The sequence below is a fragment of the Mesoplodon mirus genome (assembly GCF_964341445.2).
Source record: "Mesoplodon mirus genome assembly, chromosome: 6".
Taxonomy (NCBI): Eukaryota; Metazoa; Chordata; class Mammalia; order Artiodactyla; family Ziphiidae; genus Mesoplodon; species Mesoplodon mirus.
In genome coordinates, this window is record NC_138982.1 from 57086306 (window position 1) to 57110220 (window position 23915).

At 39.6% G+C, this 23915-nt stretch overlaps 1 protein-coding gene across 1 annotated transcript in view; it reads left to right on the plus strand.

Moving 5' to 3' along the window:
* SPATA16 (spermatogenesis associated 16) overlaps window positions 1–23915 on the plus strand; it is a gene marked incomplete at its 3' end in the record, with an annotated part of 212598 nt that overhangs the window by 181952 nt on the left and 6731 nt on the right. Inside the window, exon 9 of the mRNA XM_082624320.1 lies at window positions 2217–2300. Within this exon, the coding sequence (XP_082480446.1) occupies window positions 2217–2300 (84 nt within the window). The remainder of the gene's footprint in view (window positions 1–2216; window positions 2301–23915) is intronic.

Consider the following 23915-nt stretch of genomic DNA (forward strand, 5'->3'; position numbering starts at 1 on the left):
AAAACTGACCCTACAAAATCATCCATAGAATTTTCTTATTTACTTCTAATGTCACATATATGCTGGCAGTGCCAACACTCGCATGCATACGTACATTTAGTTAAGAGAGTTGTCTTGAGGGGAAAATGTAGTCAAATGGAGGGGTGTTTTTTTTAACTGGATTTACCAGTTAACTCAGAAAAACACAGAGCCTGTCAAAAACTAGTTCAAGAAATATCTTATAGAACAAATCTCCAAACAGGTGTGTATATTATAACCATAATTTATATTAGAAACAATAGCACCTCATCTGAAAAACAATTATTAATCAGTGTGCTGGCCATTCAAGGAAAGGTAAAATTCACTCCATATAAAGCTCCTAATGTGTTGCTGGGAAGGGCTCTTTGAGGCTCTAATTGAATGTAGTGAAAACTAATTATAGACCTGAATTGAATTCACATAGCAAGGATGAGAACAACCCAAACTCATCACCTGTAATTTTCAGATAACTAAAGGAACCCTCCCTCTTTGAGCTTTTAGAATTGTTACAAATTAATCAAGAAATGAACTGCCAACATTTATAATGTTCATCTGAACCTGTAAAAGTATATTAATAAATAGTGATATTCAAAGTAAGCATATAAAACTGAGTAGTTTTATATAATAAATAATAAAATATTTTATATAATAAATAATATTTTATATAATAAAATAATAAAACCCCACATACTAAACATTAAAACTATGAGAAAAAAAGTCTCTTAGTCAAGAATTTACTAAGTCAAAACTGGCAATAATACTTTCTAAAGCTGTATGGTTATGTGCACAGAACACCTTCTAAAAGGCTGTTTATCCTACCATTCATAAGGCATTCAGGAGTGCAGTAAGTATGGAGCTTTCAAAGTGCATATTATAGCCAATTTTAGATGATTAATGCTCCTCTGAGATAAAAGAAAGCGAAGAAAATGTTAATTTAAGAAGCTGGCACAGTGTTGATCCTGTCTTCCTGAAAAGCACATTCAAGATTTAAATGAAAAATACAAGAGAGTTTTCTGCACTTAGGTCTTCTTAACCACACATCTGCAGCCCCCTTTTTTCTGGAAATTCTTATATTTCTAAATATACACAAAGAGCACAAAACTAGCATTATTAACATCGCTAACTAATGTGTTAGTGCAACATTCCACTACCCGAAACCTTGGAAAACAGGATTTCATGCGATATTTTCATAATTTATATTCCTACTAGAAAAAAAGTAAATGTTATAGGGATGTATATGTGCAAGCCAAATATTTAAAAATCATGTATCTTGCAAGGGTTCATCACCTTAAGTAATAGACTTTACTTTCCAGCTTCCAAGCATAGGTTAACCTAGATACAAATCCTCAAAACACCTTTTATGATGCTATATAAACAGTGACTACTCAGTAAAAGAGTTTTGAGTGACTCGACTCTCTACCCTCCTGCCTAAGCTCTGCAACATCTAAAGAACAGAAAGATTATCTAAGGGTTCATAATGTTTGACGCCATGGTGAACTGAGCTGGTATATGTTCATTTTTAGAGAACTTTCTTTTTTAGCTTTGAATATCACATGGCTTCATGTGGCCTCATTACTTTGCAGCCACATATAAAGTGTGTGTATAGGATTATTTTAAATTGGAATATGGCAGTTCGGGGCAAAGGGTGGAATGTTTTCAACTTGCCTTTGAAACGGAACCTAAAAAAGTAATCCTGGTTATTTTGAAATTTTAGAAAAGAAAAGCATAGTAAAAGAACATAAATGAGCTAGATCCTTTAAGAGGCAATAAAACAACACAATTTTAGTATGGTCCTCTGGTGAGCTTTTGCATGATGCCTAGAATTATGATACATTAGCCTCAGGAGAAAATATTAAAATGTGTTCATGTACTACATGCCATTTCCTGAGAGAATTAACTACCACCTTCATTCTTTATAACCCAAATCCGTTTTTACAAAACATCAACACTTACTACATTAAAATCTATATGTTTTCTACAAATTTTCAAGAATCTTTCCATTGTTTCAGTATTTTATATTTGCAATAATACTTGGTAATGACTGAAGCAGAGATGAGGTGGCAGTGTTCGTTGTCGGAAAGTTGAGTAATAAAATCATCAGCGTACAAATGATTTTTTAATTAGGTTTTAATCTGTGTATTTAGAGAAGTTATTTCTGTGTGAATTCCACACTGATAATTTTTATCTTGGTGCCACAGCTGCAGTCACTAATGGCAGATGCTATGGACACCCTTGAAGGAAGAAGAAACGATAAAGAACGTGTGTGGAATACAATTCAAAAGGTAAAACTTTCAGCTAAAGGAAAAAGACATATTATTCTCAAAGAAAATGTCCATCTTGGGTCAAATCCATTTAAAAGATAAAAAGAAAAGGAAATTCCTCGGGTTGTTTTATTGGTTGTTTTCTTTTTAAAATAAATGCAGCTCTCTCCCTGGAAGTGTAGCCAAAATCAAATATGGATTTATTTCATCTGTTTCCTAAGGTCTGCTGCTTTTCTGACTGTGGTCATATGCTTTTATGGGTCTCTTATCACGCTCATTTTCATATTGTATTTTCGTTATCTGCTCCTTCATTATTGGTTATTATAGATATTTTTAAAGCCCTTTCATCAATGTTTTAGTTTGCTCCCCAACCCTTTCTCCCATAATTGTCACTTGAGGAATAATAGCTACATTTCAGGGAACTACAAATGAACTAGCACATTGATGTTTGGGGTGAAGGAGTAGCAGACGGGTTGTTAGAAATAGAACATCCCTTCATTGGTTACCCGAGTTATGCAAAACAAGCACTGAGATGCACCTGGCCCCAGCTACTCAGGAGACTTGTGTGATACCACAGGCCCCTCTGGCAATGCAGGAAGGAGTAAGTAGTGTTGGGTCTCCAGTCCAGCTAAAGGTGATAAATTCTGATCAATCTACTCCTCACTCAGTCTCCTCCAATCACGGTAAGAATCCACAAAGGGAGAACTGGTGTCAGGAGATGTGAGAAGAACAAACCAAAGAAGCCTTCAGTTTAAGAGGTAAAGTCAGCCATGAGGGATTCCAATGCATCTGCAGAAATGTGTGTCTTCTGTAATCAATTCAGAGGCCCTATGATAAATGAATAGAACAGAAATCAACTGAGCTCAGCGAATATTTGTTGGATATCTACTGTGCCTGAAAGAACACTGTATGTTAAGGATATTGTGCTGGACAAGACAAACACAGCCCCTGCCTATATGGGCCTACATCTAGGAAAGAAGACAGTTATTAAACAGCTACTTATAAGTTTACTATTATATGTAAAAAGTGGATGTTCAATGATCTGTGGGAACAAAGACAGGAATATAATCTGGTCTGAGAGATCAGAAAATCCATCTCTGAGAAAGTGATATTTATAAAACATTTAAAGGATAGTAGTAGTTATCCAGATGAAAAGGGAGATTTCTACACAGAGGAGTAAGTGTGTACCAAGAATGCTAAGAAAGCATGGCAAATTCAAAAACTGACAAAGGAACGAGGAACATATTTCAAAATGAAGTGCAAAGGCAGAAGAAGTCAAATCACAGAAGGTGTTAAAAATTACATTAAGGATTTTTTAAGGATCTGGTCCTAAAAACTATGTTTCGGGAAGTATTAATATTTATCTGATAAATATTTTTGAGACATCGCTAGGGCTGTAGTGGGAAAACAGATCGGGGCTACAGAAATTTGGGGAGGTCAGTTATAAGGAGGTGACTTGATGTACAGTGGTGAGCACAGAGATGGAGAGAAGCAGACAGATGTAAGAAATATTCAGGAAGCAAATATACAGGCCTTATTCACTGATTGCATATGGGAGTTAAGAAAAAAGAAAAGGTTAGAATGATGCCCAGACATTGGGCTTGAGCCACTAGGCAGGGAATAGGAACAGGTTCGCTGGTGCAAAGGAAGGAAGGAAATACTTCAACGAAACAGCTTTTGGCTGAGAACATAAACTCTTTCAGAGTCCACAGAAACCACACCAGGTATTTGAAAGGGAATTTAATATACAGAATGGTTAACTGTGTATGAAATAGGTAACTGAAAAGGAAAACAATAATTCATCACCAAGGAAGCAATTAAAGGAAACAGCTACCACCCCCTAGGGCTGGAGAATCAAAGAGAAGAGGTTGCAATTACTAAAACTTAGAAACTTGGAGCAGGGACCTGGCTGGGCCAAAACTCAGATCTCCTACTAGGAGGTGCTATATTTAGCTGGTGCTCGTGTCCCTGAACTTGGAGGAGGGGTTGTGAAGGGCTGAGACTTAGACTTCTGAGGAATGGGCACTAACTCACTGGTGCTGATGGGGAGTGAAAGAAGGCCGTTTTAATGGGGGTAATCTGACAACTTTTGGAAAAGCCAAATTCCACTGCTACTACAGAAAAGAATGTATGTTTCTGGAGCAAAGAAACTTTGCTGAATAGATGCTCACAGGAACTCCAAGCTGACAGAAGTCCGCAGCAAATAACCAGGAAGCAGCAAGTCCCTCCTTTCTCCTTGGGTTTTACAGTGTCCCTCTATCGACCCCTATTGATGGAGACAAAGAGCTGGCAAAACAGAAATGGGGTTTCCAGAGTTCCAGTCCCAGCATCAAAGAGCTAATTACAGAAGGGTGGGTTTGGAGTTAAGAGACAATAGGCTAATAACTAGCCCAAAAGTGCACTGAACTTAGGGTGCCGGCAAGATATCCAAGGTGAAGTACAGGAGTCTGGAGTTCTGAATAGAAAATTGAATAGAGATTGAGTTTTCTAAGTCATTGGCAAATTGGTGGTAACTGAAATCATATGAGTGGATGACGTGGCAGAGAAAGAGCGTATAAGAAGAAGAGAGGCTTGGGGAGCACATTTCAAATTTAGGAGGAGGCTAAGAAGGAATGGCAAGACGAACTGGAGCTAGAGGTAAACAAAATCCAATGCGCATGAGAGTCAAGCGATATAATTAAATATTTCTGCTGACTATAGAAATAATTGTTTAGCACAGGGGGTAGCAAACTACAGTTCACAGGTCAAAACCAACCAACCACTTATTTTTGTAAATAGAGTTTACTGCACACAGCCATGCCATTCACTTAAGTATCATCTATGTCACCTTGGCCAAGTTGAGTAGTTGCCACAAAGACCATATAACTCACAAAGCCTAAAATATTTACTATGTGACCCTACACAAAAAGTCTTCTGTACCCTTATACCCTGGTTTAAAGCATTATCCCCCCCAGAAATATTTGCATTTGCACAGTAAATATTTATAGTTGCAAATCCAAGAGATAACAGAATAGTCCAATTATGAAATTCCAAGGACTAGCCAAACAGGTGGAAGAGTGATTGACATTCGTCTATACCTGTCTGCATCTTGTAGACAACCACCAGTTTCACCTCACCCTACACTAGTGTTCTGATGCCCACATTCATAGGAGCATTTAGCCCGCAGCTTCCCGCTTTGCCCTTATTGCAGTTATCTATTGCTGTGTTAAAAATCATCCCAGATATAGTGGTTTAGAATGACAACGTTATTTCTCACAGTTCTATGTGTTGACTAGACTTAGCCAGGTGGTTCTTGCTTCAGTGTCTCTCATGCAGTTCAATCTCGTGGCTTCTGTGCCTGGGACTGGAGGAGTCACCTGAAGGCTGAAATGGACTGGACTCCAAGATGGCTCACACATGTGGTGACAGCAGATACCAGTCAGCTGAGACACTGACTGGAGTGCCTAAAGGTGGCCTCTCCATGTGAATGAGGCTTTACACAGCACAACAGCTGGGTTCCAAGAGGAAGCATCTCGAGAGAAAGGGAAGTATTGAAAAACCACCAGTCCTCTAAAAGGCTAGGCCCAGAACTGGCATGGCAACTGCCACCATATTCTATCGGTCAAAGCAGTCACAGGCCAGCCCAGAAGCAGGGGATTGGAGAAACAGATTCCAATTCTGCAAGGAGGAGTGATATGTGCATTTGTGGAAAGAATGAAATGATAGCATCCATCTTGGAGATGAGCTTTAGCAGTAGAGCCATGGATCAGGGCCCCGGGCTGGAAAACATACTGCAAGCAAGCAGGAGTCAGGAGAATAGTCAAGTCAAGGCCTCTGAGACTGGAACACGTCACAGCCACTCAACCCAACCACTGCGTATCTAGAAAGACTTACTGGTGAGCAGCCAATCTTTCCAAATTAAAAGCCCTGGTAATGATCTTAGCTTTCTAAATGGAAGCTCCTGAGAGGTCTTTAGGAAGATGTGAATGGGAAGGAACGCGGTGCCAAATTTTTCCCAAGGGCTTTTAATTTGGTCAGTGTGACTCTACAAAGCATGATCGTATCACTTTCAGACGGTTCCGGTAGCAAGTAAGTAATTTCCTTTTACTGCTACAGAGTTAATTTGCATGTGCAGGAAGAAAATAATAATTTTTATAAAAAGCTAATTGTACAAGCTACACCGTGTTCTGAGCCCACTAGAAGTTGATATCAGCATCACCACCTCTGAGATCTGTTATCTGTAATAGAAACAGCTGTTGTACCTAATGAAAACACTTGAAATTTTCATCTGAAGCAGAATTATAGCAGCACCTCCTAGTTCCACGGAGTTAAAGGGTTTGTCACAATCCCTATTACCTAACACAATTTTCAGGGCTCCACTTTGTTACAGGTCTATAAAAAGACTGTCAAGATGAAGCCTGATTCATGAGTGCTGACCTCCTGTCTATATTTTGTTATCTTTGAGATTTCTCTAAGAACCCAGAAAGAGAAAGAATGAGAAAATTCTGGGCTTTTTTCCTGATTCACCAGAACTAAAATACTGTGTATTCTTTATAGAGTTTTAGGAAAGTGGCTCTTGTTTTTGTTTGGCTTTACAGAGTATTGGCTTTCCAGTAATTAATTCCAGAAAGATATATGTATGTTGGTTTAGCTGTGCAAATACAAAAATAAGCAGATTGTGTCAAAAAAAAGGGTAAATTTTCTTGTGTTGGAAAGTCCCATGCCATGACAGGACTCTTTAAATAAGAGTATCACACTTTGCTTAGTTTTAGCCTGTAACAAAAATACCTGAGAAAACACGCCCTTCTGAATATCCCACAGGTCCTGTTATCACACTGCTCATTCCTGCATTCAGTGATTGGGGCAGACACTGTCCTAGATGCTGGACATACAGCAGTGAAAAAGCAGTGCCCTCGTGATGTTTGCATTCTGCTAGAGAAAAGTAGGCAATAAACTACCTAAAGAAATATGGAATATAAGTAATAAATGCCATGGCTGGAGAAAGCAGGAAAGGAAAATGGAAAGTACAAGATGACTGCAACTGCAATAGAATAATCAGGGCAGGATTCACCAAGCTGATAACTGAACAAATATCTGAAAGAAATGCAAACCATGCAAATATCTGGTGAGAAGCATTCCACATAAAGGAAACAGCAAACTCAAAACCCTGAGACTGGAGGGTGCCTGGCACGTACAAGGATCTGCAAGGAGGGCAAGGTGACTGGAGTAGAATGACACGAGTAATACGAGATGAAGTGAGAGAGCAGAGGAGGTAATGTTTTGTCAAACAGAAAAACAGAAAACACTCTAAGCTGCTCAGGTGAGAAGACATGGAAGGGGGCATGGGTGGAATCAGGAAGACCAGTTAGGAGGTTACTGCAATGATAGCAGAGAGTGATAACGATGGCTGGAACCCAAGGTTGCGTGGCTTGAACCTTGAACCTAGATAGTGGCAGTGGACATGAGAAGTGGTCTGATTCTGTCTTCTATCCATAAGAAGAACAAAGACTTATTTACAGGGAGGCTAGTACAGTAAAAAGCACCCTGAACTAGCGATTCAGAGACCTGGGTCTGTCACAAATTAGCTCAGAAGCCACATCCTTTCTCTAGGCCTCAGTTTTTTCATCTGTAAAATAAAGATATTGAGCTAGAAGATTAAAAATCCCCTCCCAGCTCTGAATAAATGGGTCTTTTGAAAGCCAGATCATCAAAAGGAGAGTTAATGTTTACTGAGCTCTTAATATGGGTCAACACTCTCCTATTCACTTTACATACACCAACGCACTAACCCTCACATAAGATAAAAGGTATAATTTATCTTATCTTAAACAGAGAAGTTTACCAGTTTTCCTAAAGTCACACAGCCAGTAAGTGGTAGAACCAGGACTTGGTCTGGCCTTAGAGCCTAATCTCTTTCTTGATAGAAGCCCAAGCTTTGTGCAACCTGAAAAAGCCCAACTGACCACCATTGTTTTATATATGGCTGAGCATTCAGGTGTGAAGCCAAATGGGGAATTATGATGGCCTCCAATCAAAGTGGAATCTGGCCATAAACTAGCCCAGTGTGTCTGTCTTCAATTCTCAAAATAAAGTTCTTTCTATCTGAGCCAAAGAAGTCACTAAAGAATTTTCGGTTTAGTCTACCTTTGTGATCCACCCATATAGGATCCTCCTCCTCTGTACCTTAGTTTTCCATCTCTAACCAGAAAGAATACAGAGTCTCAATCTACAAAATCTTGACCATGAATTCAGCTCCCACTTGTGGGACCTTGGGCAAGTCACAGCCTACTGAGAAATACAGTGTGTTCATACCCTTACCACCTATAGAGCCTATGATTTTGGGTTACTTAGCACTGAATCCTAAGGCCCATTATGAACTAAGCCTGAAGAGAAACAGAAAAAGGAATCTTTAGAAAAAGGAGTCTTTTAAAAAAAACGTGCCAACTGTTAAGTTGGAACATTCTTATTTCTTCTCACCAGAGACTCAGTTTAGAGAAACATTTAAGCAACACTGTCTACAACTCAGAAGACAAAGCTGCTGGCTCTTAATTTACAAAGTCTAAATTTCACACTGCAAAGATCAGAATTTAATCTGGTATGACATAAAATACTGTCTTATTCTGATCCGCCTCTAGATCTCTGATTTGAGACTAAATAAAGAGAAATAAAACTTTGTTACTTTACAAGTAGTGAGAGAAATACTTCAGCATCTAATCATTATCCTATGAATTTTCATGAGAAGAAATGCTACCTTACAATTTCTTCAAATATTAAAATATAACACGGTACATCATAATCTTTAATAAGTCCAATGAATGGAGTTAAGGTAGATATCTTTAAACCATCCATATGAACTTATTCAAAATGATTTAGCTTTTGGGGTTCCTTTATCTCTTGAAATCTTCACTTATAAATCATACTCATCCTCACTGTCATACAGGAATGACATTCACTGATATAGTAATTTGGTCTTTTAAGATAAAAATGGGATAGAACTGTATGTCACTTAACTCTGTTCTGTGCAAGGCTGTTGCCATAGGCAGAGCAAGAAGTGAAGAGTACAAATTCAGATATGGGCTGGGGCAGTTGGTTGAAGACGAAAGAACAAATTGGAACATTTTATTTACTTTCCACAACAGCATTCAAACCTGAGTCCTTCCAGGAGCTCCGCTGAGACAGATTGCCCATGTGGCACTATCATTCATCAGCCAGTCATCTGGGCTGACTAATACGTGGTTGGGGGCTGCAGTTGTGTCTCTGACAATGCTGCTGTCTTTTCAAAGCTTCAGCAACCGCACCACTCATTTGCAAAGCAGGTTGTCCAGCAATCAGGCTTTTCCTGTGTGTCTTGTTCTTTAGGAGTCTCCACAGATTTATTGCAATTTGATTGTGAATCTTCCCAGCTTCTGGTTATGGGTTTCCTCGTTAGCATATCTCCAAATTCCTTTAGAGCATGTGCTCTGAGCACTGCTAAGCAGTTCCATCCGTGGCATGGTGCAGATCATCGTGCACAGAAACCAAAGTGCTCTTGTTGCTGACCAGGCCGAGGGGAAGGGGCAAGGAAGCAAGGCCCAAGGGGCTAAGAGGCCAGGTGCCAGGATAAATGACTGAGGTTCCGGGGATGAATGAGTCTGTGCCAGTAGGCTTCTAAGCCGGCAATCGTAGTGGAGGAGCCACCGGCCAAAGCCCTGGCAGAACCTCTTGACTGCGGTCAGAGGCTGAGCCCTGGGGCTGTCAGACCTGGAGGGAGGACCTCATCCTCACACGGACAGCAAAGCCACGTCTAGCCTGGCGAGTGGAGAAAGCCAAGAGCCTTGGTTTTGGCCATGTCCCCTGGCCACTGTGCAACACTCCAAACCGATGCTGAATTTCAATCACCATCTAAACCAAACAATATCTTTCTCCTCTGACTTAAAGGAAAAAAATATGTAGTTCATTTGTTAAACATTTTCAACAGCTGCGTTTGCTAATCACTCCCTTTCCACCTGTACTTGGCCTCTCCTCCAAAACTGGGAGTACCTCTTTTATATACTTTGTTGGCTGAAATTATTCTAAAACTTTGATGATTTGGCAGGAAATTTCTGCAGCAGAAGCATTTCTGTGCAGGAGTCAGATCTAGCATGGCCCTCATCTAGGGAGCATGAATCCAGGAACTGTGTCTTTTTACCAGGAGCTATCAAGGGGCAGACAAAACTAATCAGCCATTTATTAGATGCTCATATACTTAATAAAATACTGTGATATCCAACAAATTATCAAACTCTGTTAGTCTGAAGTTTGCTTTTGAATAACTATCACAATAGAAACATATTATAGAAAAATTTATTTCAGGTAAATAATTAACTTAATGTGATAAAAAATTAATAATGTGATGACAAATATCATCAGTGATGACTACTGATCTGTTAGTATATGCCAAGCACTTCAAGAAGTTATCACAGAGACTTCCCTGGTGACGCAGTGGCTGAGAGTCCGCCTGCCAATGCAGGGGACACGGGTTCGAGCCCTGGTCCGGGAGGATCCCACATGCCACGTAGCAACTGAGCCTTGCGCCACAGCTGCTGAGCCTGTGCTCTAGAGCCCACGAGCCACAACTACTGAAGCCCACGCACCTAGAGCCCCGTGCTCTGCAACAGGAGGGGCCCCCACAATGAGAAGCCCGCGCACCACACCCAATAACCCCCACTTGCCACAACTAGAGGGAGCCCGTGCGCAGCAATGAGTACCCAATGCAGCCAAAAATTAATTAATTAAAAAAAAATTTTTTTTAATTATCACATTTAATGACTGCAACAATCCTATGAGAGATATGTCATTATCTCTCCTTTGAAAGACAAGGAAAAGAGCTTCATAGAATTAACAAGGAAACAAGCCTATGTTTGTTAGGGACAGTATTTGGTTTTGAATCAGGTTTGTCTGGGTCAAAGTCTCTGTTCCTAGTCATTAGCTAGCACACTTATAGTAAACCACAAATGCAGCTACTAAAAGTCAATGGCACAAAGAACACTGCCTGACCCAAGCTCAGTTTCCGTAAGACAACCAAAGAGACGATCTTTGAGTCTGCTTCTCAGCAGTGAGTGGGATAGGAGCATTGCAGGCATCTGTCCTTCTCTAGATCGCAGCTCACAGACCCATCTGGCGACTTACCCAGACCACTTTGCAGCAGCTGCCTGACCAAATCTGAACCCTGGCACCCACTATCCCCTGGATCATGCTACTCCTACTGTCCTCCTTCACCACCTCTCCCTTTATAGACATATCTGTTTAGGGTGCTTTGACAGGTCACCATTTTCCTTCTTCCTGCAACATCAGCACCCCAAGAAAACAGCTTAGAAGTCTTGTTATTCCTGTAATATATTTACTGTTGCTCCAAGGGTCACTTTCTGGTGAGATATCTGAATAAGTATTTTGAAATGCACCAGGATCTCAATGAAAACATAATTTCAGAAGCACATATCACTGTAATCCCTCCACAGCTTACCTCACAGCACAGAGGCCTTGTGGCCAGGACTGGACAGCACACTGTTTACTCCTCCACTTCCAGGACCCCCTCCCTGCCTGTCCTACTAGGGAGCTAATAATATACGGAGGTGACTAAAACAGAAATTGGAAATGCTCAGATGACTCCAAACCTATCAGCGTTTTTCTCTCTGTAAAGGCTTTTCAAAATGAATCTTTCACAAGTTCAGTGAAATATTCTGGGGCAAGGGAGGGGAGCATATATCTCAATTTCATTTTGAACTAAAGAGTGAGTTTTCTGTTCATTCTAAAAGTTACTTTCTCTAAATTACCTAGTATCTCTTTTACTTGGCAGCCCAGAATTTACTGCATGTGTTTTATACATTAAGTTTTGCAATCCTTTGTAATTCTAAAGAAAAACAAAATATCAGCTTATACCACTTGGTAGCTAAATGAACAATAGGACATCTTCTCATTCTATATTGAAAATGAGATTAATACAGAGTTCAGAGCAACTGACTTGTCACTCATTCAGTCATTTATAGTGTACTCATTATACCTTTCATCTTTTGGAGAAGGGTAAAAATAAAAGTACCTTTACATGCAGCCCTAAAGGAAGGTATGGGGTCATTTATCATTTCGATTATGACTTTCTTAAAATGGTGCATGTGGAGGAGGGAACAAGACTGTAATCAAAAACACATACAAATGCCATAAGCGCCAACACGCCCATATCTCTTAGCATCATTAAAACTGGATGTGTAACACATATGTGTACTCTGCTAATATGGCTTTCTGCTGGAGAAGAGATTCTGGAGAAGAATATGAGGTGGCTGGTGAAAAGATGCATATGGACCAATGTTAGAGATCCTAACCCAGAGATAGGATAAAGTTAGGCTTCTTTCTTACTGAATTGAAAGGAATTCGAGAAGCTTTTAACTTCCCAATATCTCTTATGGAGAGGAGATCCCCTTCAGCTTCATTGATTCACTTCATCATACTGATGATGATTTTTAGAAGCAACTGGGAAAACAGATACAAGAAATAAAAGTACATCTCCCTGAGGAACAGAGGTCAGGAATCATTTTTTAAAGCCATGATAGAGGGCTTCCACTTTCAGGAATATGGAGGAGACATGCTTTTCCCTATTCCTCACATTAAGTGAAACCTTGGACATTATGTACAAATATAAGACTCTGAAAGGTGGAATGAAAAGGGAAATGACCTAAACACATGGGGACCTGAGCAATAACATGGTGATGAGTTGATTGGATTTTTTTTTATTTATTTTTTTTGCCTCATACATTCCACACTTCTTGATGACGAAACCCGGTAACCCAGAAACACTGACATGTGCAGACAAAAAAAAAAAAAAAAAAACCAACAAAACCCAGCTCCCTCCAGCCAAAGGACAAGGAAAAAGGCAGCCTAGCAAGACAGAAAGCTCTTAGGCAATAATCATCCTACTCCAGCCAAACACCACAGAAAAAAGATGGTGATCCAACCCCAGCCATGTCAGCAAAGCCCAAGTGAGGAGTTAGACTTCTTCCCTCACTGGGCTATAATAAGGTGTCTCAACCTTCCCACCTGAAAAGGGTGGTGTCAAAGAAACTAACTGGGAGCCTAGATATTCATCCCCACTGGGTGTGGTGTCAGAGGAGGCCTAGTAGACAGTCAGGATTTTCACCACCCACCAACAATCATGAGCCTGCCTCCTCATTGTGATGTCAGTGGAAGTCACATGGGGAGCAGTGATGAGGTACTGCTGGAGAGATATCAGTGGAAACCTAGTGAGGAGTTTGAATGCTCATGCCAAGCCAGAAGTAATGAGGAACCCCTCCCTCAAGTGTCAATGGAGCCTGAGTGTGGAACCTGAACTTCTATCCCCACCTGGCAGTAATGAGGCAATGTCCCTCCCACCTATTGCCATAGCAGTGTCAGAAAATCCAGCTAAAGCAGAAAGCTTAAATAAGATCCAGACTCTCATAACATTTATACCCCACGTGTCCAGATTTCAATCAAAGGTCATGCATCATACCAAGAAACAGGAAGATCTCAAACTGAATAATAAAAGACAACCAACTGATGCTAACACAAAGATGTTAGAGCTATTATAATTATCTGACAAAGATTTTAAAGCAGCCACCATAAAAATGTTCTAATGAGCAATTAGAGACATCTTAAAACAAATTTTAAAATATGACATACTACAAAGCTGTAGTAATCAAAATGGTATGGTACCAGAACAAAAACAGACACACAGATCAATGGAACAGAAAAGAGAGCCCAGAAATAAACCCACACATTTATGATCAATCAATCTATGACAAAGGAGGCAAGAATATACAATGGGGAACAGAAAGTCTCTTCAGTAAGTGGTGCTGGGGGTCCCTGTGGCAGAGAGCAGGGTGAGAGGCCAACCATGGCCTTCTCCCCAGGCCCTCCAGGCCCCCTGGCCTTGGAGCCACAAGGTGAGCTGGGTGTCTGGGGACAGGCTGAGGGCTGTGTCCCATGGAGCCCCGGAGCCCTCACCATGGCCACCCACCAGCTGTGCTCAGGCCTTGAGGCAGCGGTGAACCCCTCCCCACATCCCCGCCTCTGCGACTTCATGGCAGCAACGTCTCCATGGGTCACAGTCCATGGAGGCTTCAGCAAGTGAAGGATATGCACACTGCCATTCAGGCTTGTCAGCTCCCCCATCTCAGCTGTCCTCTGCTTCCTGCATCTCTCCAGTCTCCTAAATAACCACCACCACTTGCCCTAGAAATGGGATCTGGGCTTGGACCCAGCTGACTTGATTTGAGCTTTAAGCTCCCAAGTCCTCCAGCCCATCAGCCACCTCTGAGAGACTGAGGTTGACACCCAAGGAGACACCCACTCCACATCCCTAGTACGATGTCTAAGGAGCTACTATCTGGATTTGGAGTCAAGACGACCCTCACCCTTGACTCACATGTTCCTCGATGTGTCTGGCACAGAGAGCCAGCCACTGTTCTAAAGATGACTTCCTTTTATTAATCTTCCTTTGAGAGAAAGAGGCTAATAAGGGGAGGAACTTGCAGAGAACTCTTCTAAAGAGTCAGAAAGAAACAAGAACACAGCCAGAAAAAATCGGGACTTAATAAATAACAAGCAAAGGAAATCATCAACAAACGAAAAGAGAACCTACAGAATGGGAGAAAATATTTGCAAACAATGGAACCAACACGGGGTTAATTTCCAAAATATACAGACAGCTCATACAGCTCAATATCAAAAAAACAAACAACCCAATCCAAAATTGGGCAGAAAATCTAAATAGACATTTCTCCAAAGAAGACATGCAGATGGCCAATAGGCACATGAAAGAATGATCAACATCACTAATTATTAGAAAATGCAAATGAAAACTGCAATGATGTACCATCTCACACCAGTCAGAATGGCCATCATCAAACAGTCTAGAAATAATAAATGCTGGAGAGGGTGTCGAGAAATGGGAACCCTCCTACACTGCTGGTGGGAACGTAAATTGGTGCAGCCACTATGGAGAACAGTATGGAGGTTCCTTAAGAAACTAAAAACAGAATTAACATATGATCCAGCAATCCTACTCCTGAGCATATATCGAGAAAACCATACTTTGAAAAGACACATGCAGCCCAATGTTCACTGCAGCACTATTTACAATAGCCAAGACATGGTAGTGACCTAAGTATCCATCAACAGATGAATGGATAAAGATGTGGGGGATATATATATATATATATATATATATATATATATATATATATCCACAATGGAATATTACTCAGCCATAAAAAATAATGCCACTTTCAGCAGCATAGATGGACCTAGCGATTATCATAATAAGTGAAGTAAGTCAGATGGAGAAAGTCAAATATCATATGATATCACTTATATATGGACACTAAAACAATGATACCAATGAACTTATTTACAAGACAAATAGACTCACAGACATAGAAAACAAATGTATCGTCACTAAATAGAAAGGAGAGGGGAGGGATAAATTAGGAGTTTGGGATTAAAATATACACACTACTGGGCTTCCCTGGTGGCGCAGTAGTTGACAGTCCACCTGCCAATGCAGGGGACACAGGTTCGTGCCCTGGTCCAGGAAGATCCCACATACCGCAGAGCGGCTAGGCCCGTGAGCCATGGCCGCTGAGCCTGTGCGTCCAGAGCCTGTGCTCCGCAACAGGAGAGGCCACAACAGTGAGAGGCCTGCGTACCACACAAAAAAAAGAATAATAAAATAAAAATAAAATAAAATATACACACTACTATATATAAAATAGATAACCAACAAGAACCTATTATATAGCACAAGGAACTATACTCAGCATCTTGTAATAAGCTATAATGGAAAAGAATCTGAAAGTTATACATATATATGTACGACTGAATCACTTTGCTTTACATCTGAAACTAACACAACACTGTAAATCAACTATATTTCAATAAAGATTTTTAAAATAATTTTTAAAAAGTGGTGCTGGGAAAACTGGAACAGCTACATGTGAAACAATGTAATTAGAACATTTTCTCACACAATATACAAAAATAAACTCGAAATAGATTAAAGACCTAAATATAAGACTGGAAAGCACAAATCTTCTAGAAGAAAACATAAGCAGAACATTCTTTGACATAAATTGTAGCAATATTTTTTTGGATCTGTCTCCTAAGCCAAAGGAAGCAAAAGCAAAACTAAACAAATGGGACCTAATTAAACTTAAAAGCTTTTGCACAGCAAAGGAAACCATCAACAAAACAAAAAGTCAACCTACTGAATAAGTGAAACATATTTGCAAATAATATAACTGATAACAGGTTAATATCCAAAAATATATAAACAGCTCATACAACTTAATATAAAAAAAATACCTGATTAAGAAATGGGCAGAAGACATGAACAGACATTTTCCAAAGAAGACATACAGATGGCCAACAAGCACATGGAAAGATGCTCAACATCACTAATCATCAGGGAAATGCAAATTAAAACCACAATGAGATATCACTTCACACCTGTCAGAATGTTATTTGTGTTCTTTTTGAACACAAATATGTGTTCAGTGTTGGTGAGGTGTGGAGAAAAGGGGACCCTTGTACACTGCTGATGGGAATGTAAACTGGTGCAACCACTATGGAAAACAGTATGGAAGTTCCTCAAAAACCTAAGAGTAGAACTGCTATATGATCCAGCAATTCCATACTTCTGGGTATAGATCCCAAAAAACAAAAACACTCATTTGAAAAGATACATGCATCCCAATGTTCATAGCAGCAATATTTACAATAGCCAAGATATGGAAGCAACCTAAGTGCCCATCAACAGATGAATGGATAAGAAAGATATGGGGTGTGTGTGTTGAGTGTGTGTGTGTGTGTATATATATACACAAACAATGGAATACCACTCAGCCATTAAAAAGAATGAAATTTTGCCATTTACAATAACGTGGATGGACCTAGAGAGTATTATTCTTAGTGAAATGTCAGAGAAAGACAAATAGTCTGATATCATTTATATGTGGAATCTAAAACACAAAACAAATGAATATAACAAAAAAGAAACACACTCATAGAAAACATACTAGAGGGAAGTGGGGAGGGTCAGATAGAGGTAGGGGATTAAGAGGTACAAACTACTACATATAAAATAAGCTACAATGATATATTGTACAGCACAGGGAATATAGCTAATAGTTTACACTATAAATGAAGTAAAATCCATAAAAATTTCAAATCACTATATTGTATACCTGAGACTAATATAATATTGTAAATCAACTATACCTTAATAAAAAAATAGAGAATCTCAGCAAAGAAATAGAAGACTTAAGAAGAACCAAATAGAAATTTTAGAACTGCAAAATACAATAACCAAAATAAGAAACTCAATGGAGGGGCTCAACATCGGAATGAAGGGGAAAGAGGAAAGAATCAATGAATTGACGATAAGACAGTATAAATTATCCAATTGGAACAACAGAGAAAATAGACTGAAAAAAAAAATGAAAAGATCCTCAAGGAGCTGTGAGTCTAAAACAAAAAATCTAATATTCATGTTAACAGAATCCCAGAAGGACAGGAGAAAATGGACAGGAATGAAAAAGTACCCAAAGAAATAATAGCTGAAAACTTCCATAATTTGGCAAAAGACAGAAAACTATAGATTCAAGAATTTGAGGGGCTAACGTGGTGGCGCCGTGGTTAAGAATCCGCCTGCCAATGCAGGGGACACGGGTTCAAACCCTGGTCCGGGAAGATCCCACATGCCGCAGAGCAACTAAGCCCATGCACCACAACTACTGAGCCTGCACTCTAGAGCACGCGAGCCACAACTACTGAAGCCTGCGTGCCTAGAGCCCACGCTCTGCAACAAGAGAAGCCACCACAATGAGAAGCCCACGCACTGCAACAAAGAGAAGCCCCTGCTCACCACAACTAGAGAAAGCCCGTGAGCAGCAAGGAAGACTCAACACAGCCAAAAATAAATTAATTAATTATTTTTTTTTAAAAAAAGAATTTGAGTGAATCCCAAACAGGATAAACTCAAATTCACACCAGGATGCAGCATAGTCTAACTTCTAAACCTTAAAGACAAAGAAAGATCTTGAAAGCAGCAAAAAAAAGAAATGATTCACTAACTATAGGGGAAAAACAATTTGAATGACAGTGGATTTTTCAGTAAAATATATGGGGGCCAAAAATAGGTGGCACATTTTTCAAATACTGAAAGAAAAGCAATTCAATAAAGCAAAGATAGGCTTTTCAATAAATGGTGCAAGAGTATTTGTACATCCATAGGTGAAAACAAACCAAAATACAAACAAAAAACTTGACCTAAGTCTGACACTTGATACAAAAATTGACTCAAAATGTAAAACTTTTAGGAAAAAACATAAGAGAAAATCTTTGGAATCTTAGTCTATGCAAAGCATTCTTAGACTTGACACCAAAAGTATGATCCATAAAAATCTAATTGATAAATTAGACTTCATCAAAATTGAGAACTTTTGCTCTGTGAAAGATTCTGTTTAAAAGGATAAAAAGACAAGTTACAGAATGACAGAAAATATTTGCAAACCACATGCCCAAAAAAAGACAAGTATTGGGCCTCCCTGGTGGCGCAGTGGTTGAGAGTCCGCCTGCCGATGCAGGGGATACGGGTTCGTGCCCCGGTCTGGGAGGATCCCATATGCCGCGGAGCGGCTGGGCCCGTGAGCCATGGCTGCTGGGCCTGCGCGTCCGGAGCCTGTGCTCTGCAGCGGGGGAGGCCACAACAGTGAGAGGCCCGCATACCGCAAAAAAAAAAAAAAAAAAAAGACAAGTATTTCGATTTACAAAGAACTCAAAATTCAACAGTAAAAAATTAAAAAGTTAATTCAATTTGAAAGTGGGGAAAAGACATGAACAGACATTTCACCAAAGAGAATGTCAAATAAGCACATTAAAACATATTCAATATCATTAGCTATTAGGGAAATGCAAATTAAAACCTCAATGCAATAAATCACTCCACACCTATCAAAATGGCTAAAATAAAAATTAGTAGCAGCACTAAATGCTGGTGTGAATGCAGAGAAATTGGGTCACTCATACATTGCTGGTGGGAATGTAAAACAATACAGCCACTGAGGGAAACAATATGACAGTTTCTTTAAAAAACTAATTATGCAACTAACAAATGACTTAGCAATTATACTCCCGGGCATTTATTTATCCCAGGGAAATGAAGTCTAATGTTCACACGAAAACCTGTATACAAATGTTCATAGCAACTTAATTTATAATAGCCAAAAATTGGAAGTAATCTAGATATCCTTTAAAGAGTGAATCATTAAACTGTGGTGCATCCATACCATGGAATACTACTCAGCAATAAAAAGGAACAAACTGTTGATACACACAACAAACTGAATAAATCCCCAGAGAATCATGGAGTTATATACTATATGATTCCATTTATATAATCTTCTTAAAATGAAAAAATTACAGAAATGGACAACAGATTAGTGGTTGCCAGGGGTTAAGGAGGTGGAGCCAGGAGGAAAGTGGGTGTGGCTATAAAAGGGCAACACAAGAGATCTTGTGGTGATGGAACTGTTCTATATCTTGACTGTATCAGTGTCAATATCCTGGCTGTAATATTCTATCAAAGTTTTGCAAGATGTTACCATTGGGGCAAACTGACAAAGAATACACAGATTCTTCCTGTACTACTTCTTACTGATGTATGTGAATCTGAAATTATCTCAAAATAAAAAGTTTAAAAAATATATACTCGGGCTTCCCTGGTGGCGCAGTGGTTGAGAGTCCGCCTGCCGATGCAGGGGACACGGGTTCGTGCCCCGGTCTGGGAAGATCCCACATGCCACGGAGCGGCTGGGCCCATGCGCCATGGTGCCTGAGCCTGCACGTCCGGAGCCTGTGCTCCACAATGGGAGAGGCCACAACAGTGAGAGGCCCGCATATCGTAAAAAAAATAAAAAATAAAAATAAATAAATAAATAAATAAATAAATATATATATATATATATATATATATATATATATACTCAAACCTTCAAATAAATTATGCCATTAAATGTGGAAAAACAAAATTTTATTTTATTTTTTAAAATATTTATTTATTTGGCTGTGTTGGTTCTTCGTTGCGGCACACAAGATCTTCGTTGCAGCACATGGGATCTTTCGTTGCGGCGCTCATTGGGGGACACAGGCTCTTCACTGCAGCGTGCGGGCTTCTCTCTAGTTGTGGCGTGTGGGTTTTCTCTTCTCTAGTTGTGGCGCGGGCTCCAGGGCACGTGGTCTCTGTACTTTGCGGCACACGGGCTCTCTAGTTGAGGCTCAAGAGCTCAGTAGTTGTGGCGCGCAGGCTTAGTTGCCCCGCGGCATGTGGGATCTTAGTTCCCCCACCAGGGATCGAACCTGCATCCCCTGCGTTGGAAGGCGGATTCTTTACCACTGGAACACCAGGGAAGTCCCCAAAACTAAAATTTTAAAAAGCCATGATACATTGTTTCATGAACGAAGTGATAGCAAGGTTTCATAATTGCACTTTAACTGTATACTAAACATAATTTCTTTAAAGTGCTATCATTATGGGAATTTTCAATTAGGACTTGGTAATACAGTTTAGCAGGAACTTTTTTGCACATTTTGTAGCATATCACAGGTAGATGACTTAGATTTCCACATTGTACTTTTTTATGACTAAAATACCAACTAACATACAAAATTCACTAAATTTAAATGGAGAAATATGAGGCTTGTTTGTCTGTTTGAATGCTAGCCAAAAGCTAAAGGAAACTGCTATATTATGAATAGCAGAAACAACTCCGTTTCAGAAACTAAGTTTATTTTAGAAATTAATTTCAAGCCTGTTTGAAAACAATTGGCATTCTAATAAGAATTAAAATTCAAACCATTTTGGATGATAAATATTTAAAAGCATTTGGTCTGGAAACTAAACTGGAACAGAGCAAGGAAACTAATGTTATCAAATCCACTGTGGTCCACACTGCTAACCGCTGGAAAAACATCCTCGTTCTGTAACCACCACTACAGTCATAGAAACATGATATTTATTCCTGAGGATCCAATTCTTATTTCATCAATCCAGACTACATGAAATCCAATAGGAAGTCCCATTTCAAGCCCAGTGTCTTCCTTCTCTGTGTAATTTACCCACGCGTTTATGTTTGAGATCAACCTCCTCTAATTGCCACTATTGGAAAGAAACTACACTGTTTCCCAAGGTATATACTAAGCCTGTGCAGGGGGCACCAACAAAGTAGGGAACATCAACCGACAGGAAAAGTGAAAGGTAGAAATGATCAAAGTTATGTATGAGGGGAAAATTAGAACTTAAGTGAGCTATATGGCTTAGTACAGATCTCCTCAACTTACATTGGGGTTACATTTCAATAAACCCATCATAAATTAAAAATACTGTAAGTTGGAAATTATTTAATACACCTAAACTTCTGAACATAATAGCTTAGCCTAGCCTACCTTAAATGTGCTCAGAACACTTAAATTAGCCTAGAGTTGGGCAAGATCATCTAACACAAAGCCTATTTTACAGTAAGTATTGAGTAGCTCATGTAATTTACGGTACTGAATACTGTACTGAAAGTGAATACTAGGATGGTTGTATGGGGACAGGATGGTAATAAGTGTATGGGTTGTTTACCCTCGGGTCACTTGGCTGACGGGGAGCTGCAGCTCACTGCGGCTGCCCAGCATCACAGGAGTATCAGACCCCATATTGCTAGCCCAGGAAAAGACCAAAATTCAAAACCCGGTCTCTACTGAATGCATATCGTTTTTGCATCATCATAAAGTCAAAAAATTATGAGTCGAACCATCATAAGTCAGGGACTGTCTATAGCTGTATTAATTTGCTAAGACTGCTGTAACAAAGTACCACAAACTGAGTGGCTTGAACAATAGAAGTTTATCAACACAGTTTTGGACGTTGATAGTCCAAATTCAAAGTGTCAGCAGGGTTGGTACCTTCTGAGGGCTGTGAGGAAGAATCAGTTCCATGCCTCTCCCCTCGTTTCTGGTGGTTTGCTGGCAATCTTTATCATACCTTGGCTGTAGGAGCATCACCTCAACCACTGCCTTCATCTTCATAAGTTAGTCTCCCTGTGTGAGTGACTGTATCCAAATATCCCGTTATCCAGTCATTTGGGGTTAAGGCCCACCCTAAAGACCTCATTTTAACTTAATGGTCTCTATAAAAACCCTATCTCCAAATAAGAATACATCCCGAAATACTGGGGGTTAAGACCTCAATACAGGAATTGTGAGCGCACGAAATTCAACTCATCCCAGTAGTGTTTCATTTTAAATGACTCTGGGAGGGAAAGGGCCACCCAGATCTTCACAGTGACTCTCCTTCCCCTCACCACATCTGAATGACTCCCCTTCCAAAGCTCTATTAGGCCATGGCTGTGTGTCCCTTTCTGTTATCATCTCTCATCAGCTTTGCTTGTGTGGAGCTTCTTGTCATTTTTTTCCTTAGTTTGTCCCCATTTCTAACTCTCTATGTTCTAAAACTCAGTTTCTCCCCCAGCAATGCCCTTGGTCTCATGGCCAGCCTTTGCATAAGAAATGGAAACTGGTACTATTGCTTTCACCTCTGGCTCACATGCCTTCAATTACCAAATGAAAATAAGTTGGATAAATGTGCAAATGAAGCCACAGTCAGCCCCACAAAATGAGAGTGAGTCAGTAGCAATCCTCCTTCACAAGAAAGCTCTCAAGTGAACAGAGGGTCTCCTGACCTCAGGGCATCCCCATACTTCCCACCTACACATAAGATACAAACCAATTTTATAGTAGAAGATTATTGGAGAAAATATTCAAGTACTTTTTATCACTCCTATACTGAAAGTGACTACGAAGCGGTTTTATGTGGGAAAACATTTTAATCTGTAAAAACGTTGTGTTTTATCCTGGAATCTAGTAGAAAAATCTTAAGTTTCGATATGGTAAAAAATCATTAACTGAGAAAATGAATAATCTGATGATTGAAGAATCTGAAGCAGTTAATAGGGTAAGAAAGAAAGTGTGCTATAAACTACCTTCTAGTGTTAAGCTAATCCGTAATAGGGGTCCTTTAGATGCAAGATAAAATATTGATACATCTGGAGAAAAAGATATAGGTCCTATAGATATGATCATTTTATAAGTAAAATATAACGAAGTACTGAGAACCCTAGTATCCATGGGTGTTTATATCAACCAATTCAATACCTTTCATTATATACAAAACTACAAAAGAAGTGGTTGGATCCCTCTCATTTCCATAGTGCTTCTCCAATGTGGTACAAGGCAAATTGCAATGTGTCCTTCTTCCACTGAGCACATTTCTGTAGAGTGAATCCAGGCCAAACTAAACATCATTAAAGTAGTACCTTAAAGTTGGAATGGATATTAAAAGCTTCTTTAATCCAACCCCTGGCTCACACATGACCCAAATAATTCATACCTGCCAAAAAAGTCATCTAATGTTTGATTTCCAATCTCTGGTGATGAGGGTCACTATACCTTACCCTAAAACCCCTTCCATTTTTTATACAGTTGTGAAAATATTAATATAATATCTACTTTTTTACTCATTTAACTACTCATTCAGCTGTTTATCACTTCAACAAATACTTATTGAGAACC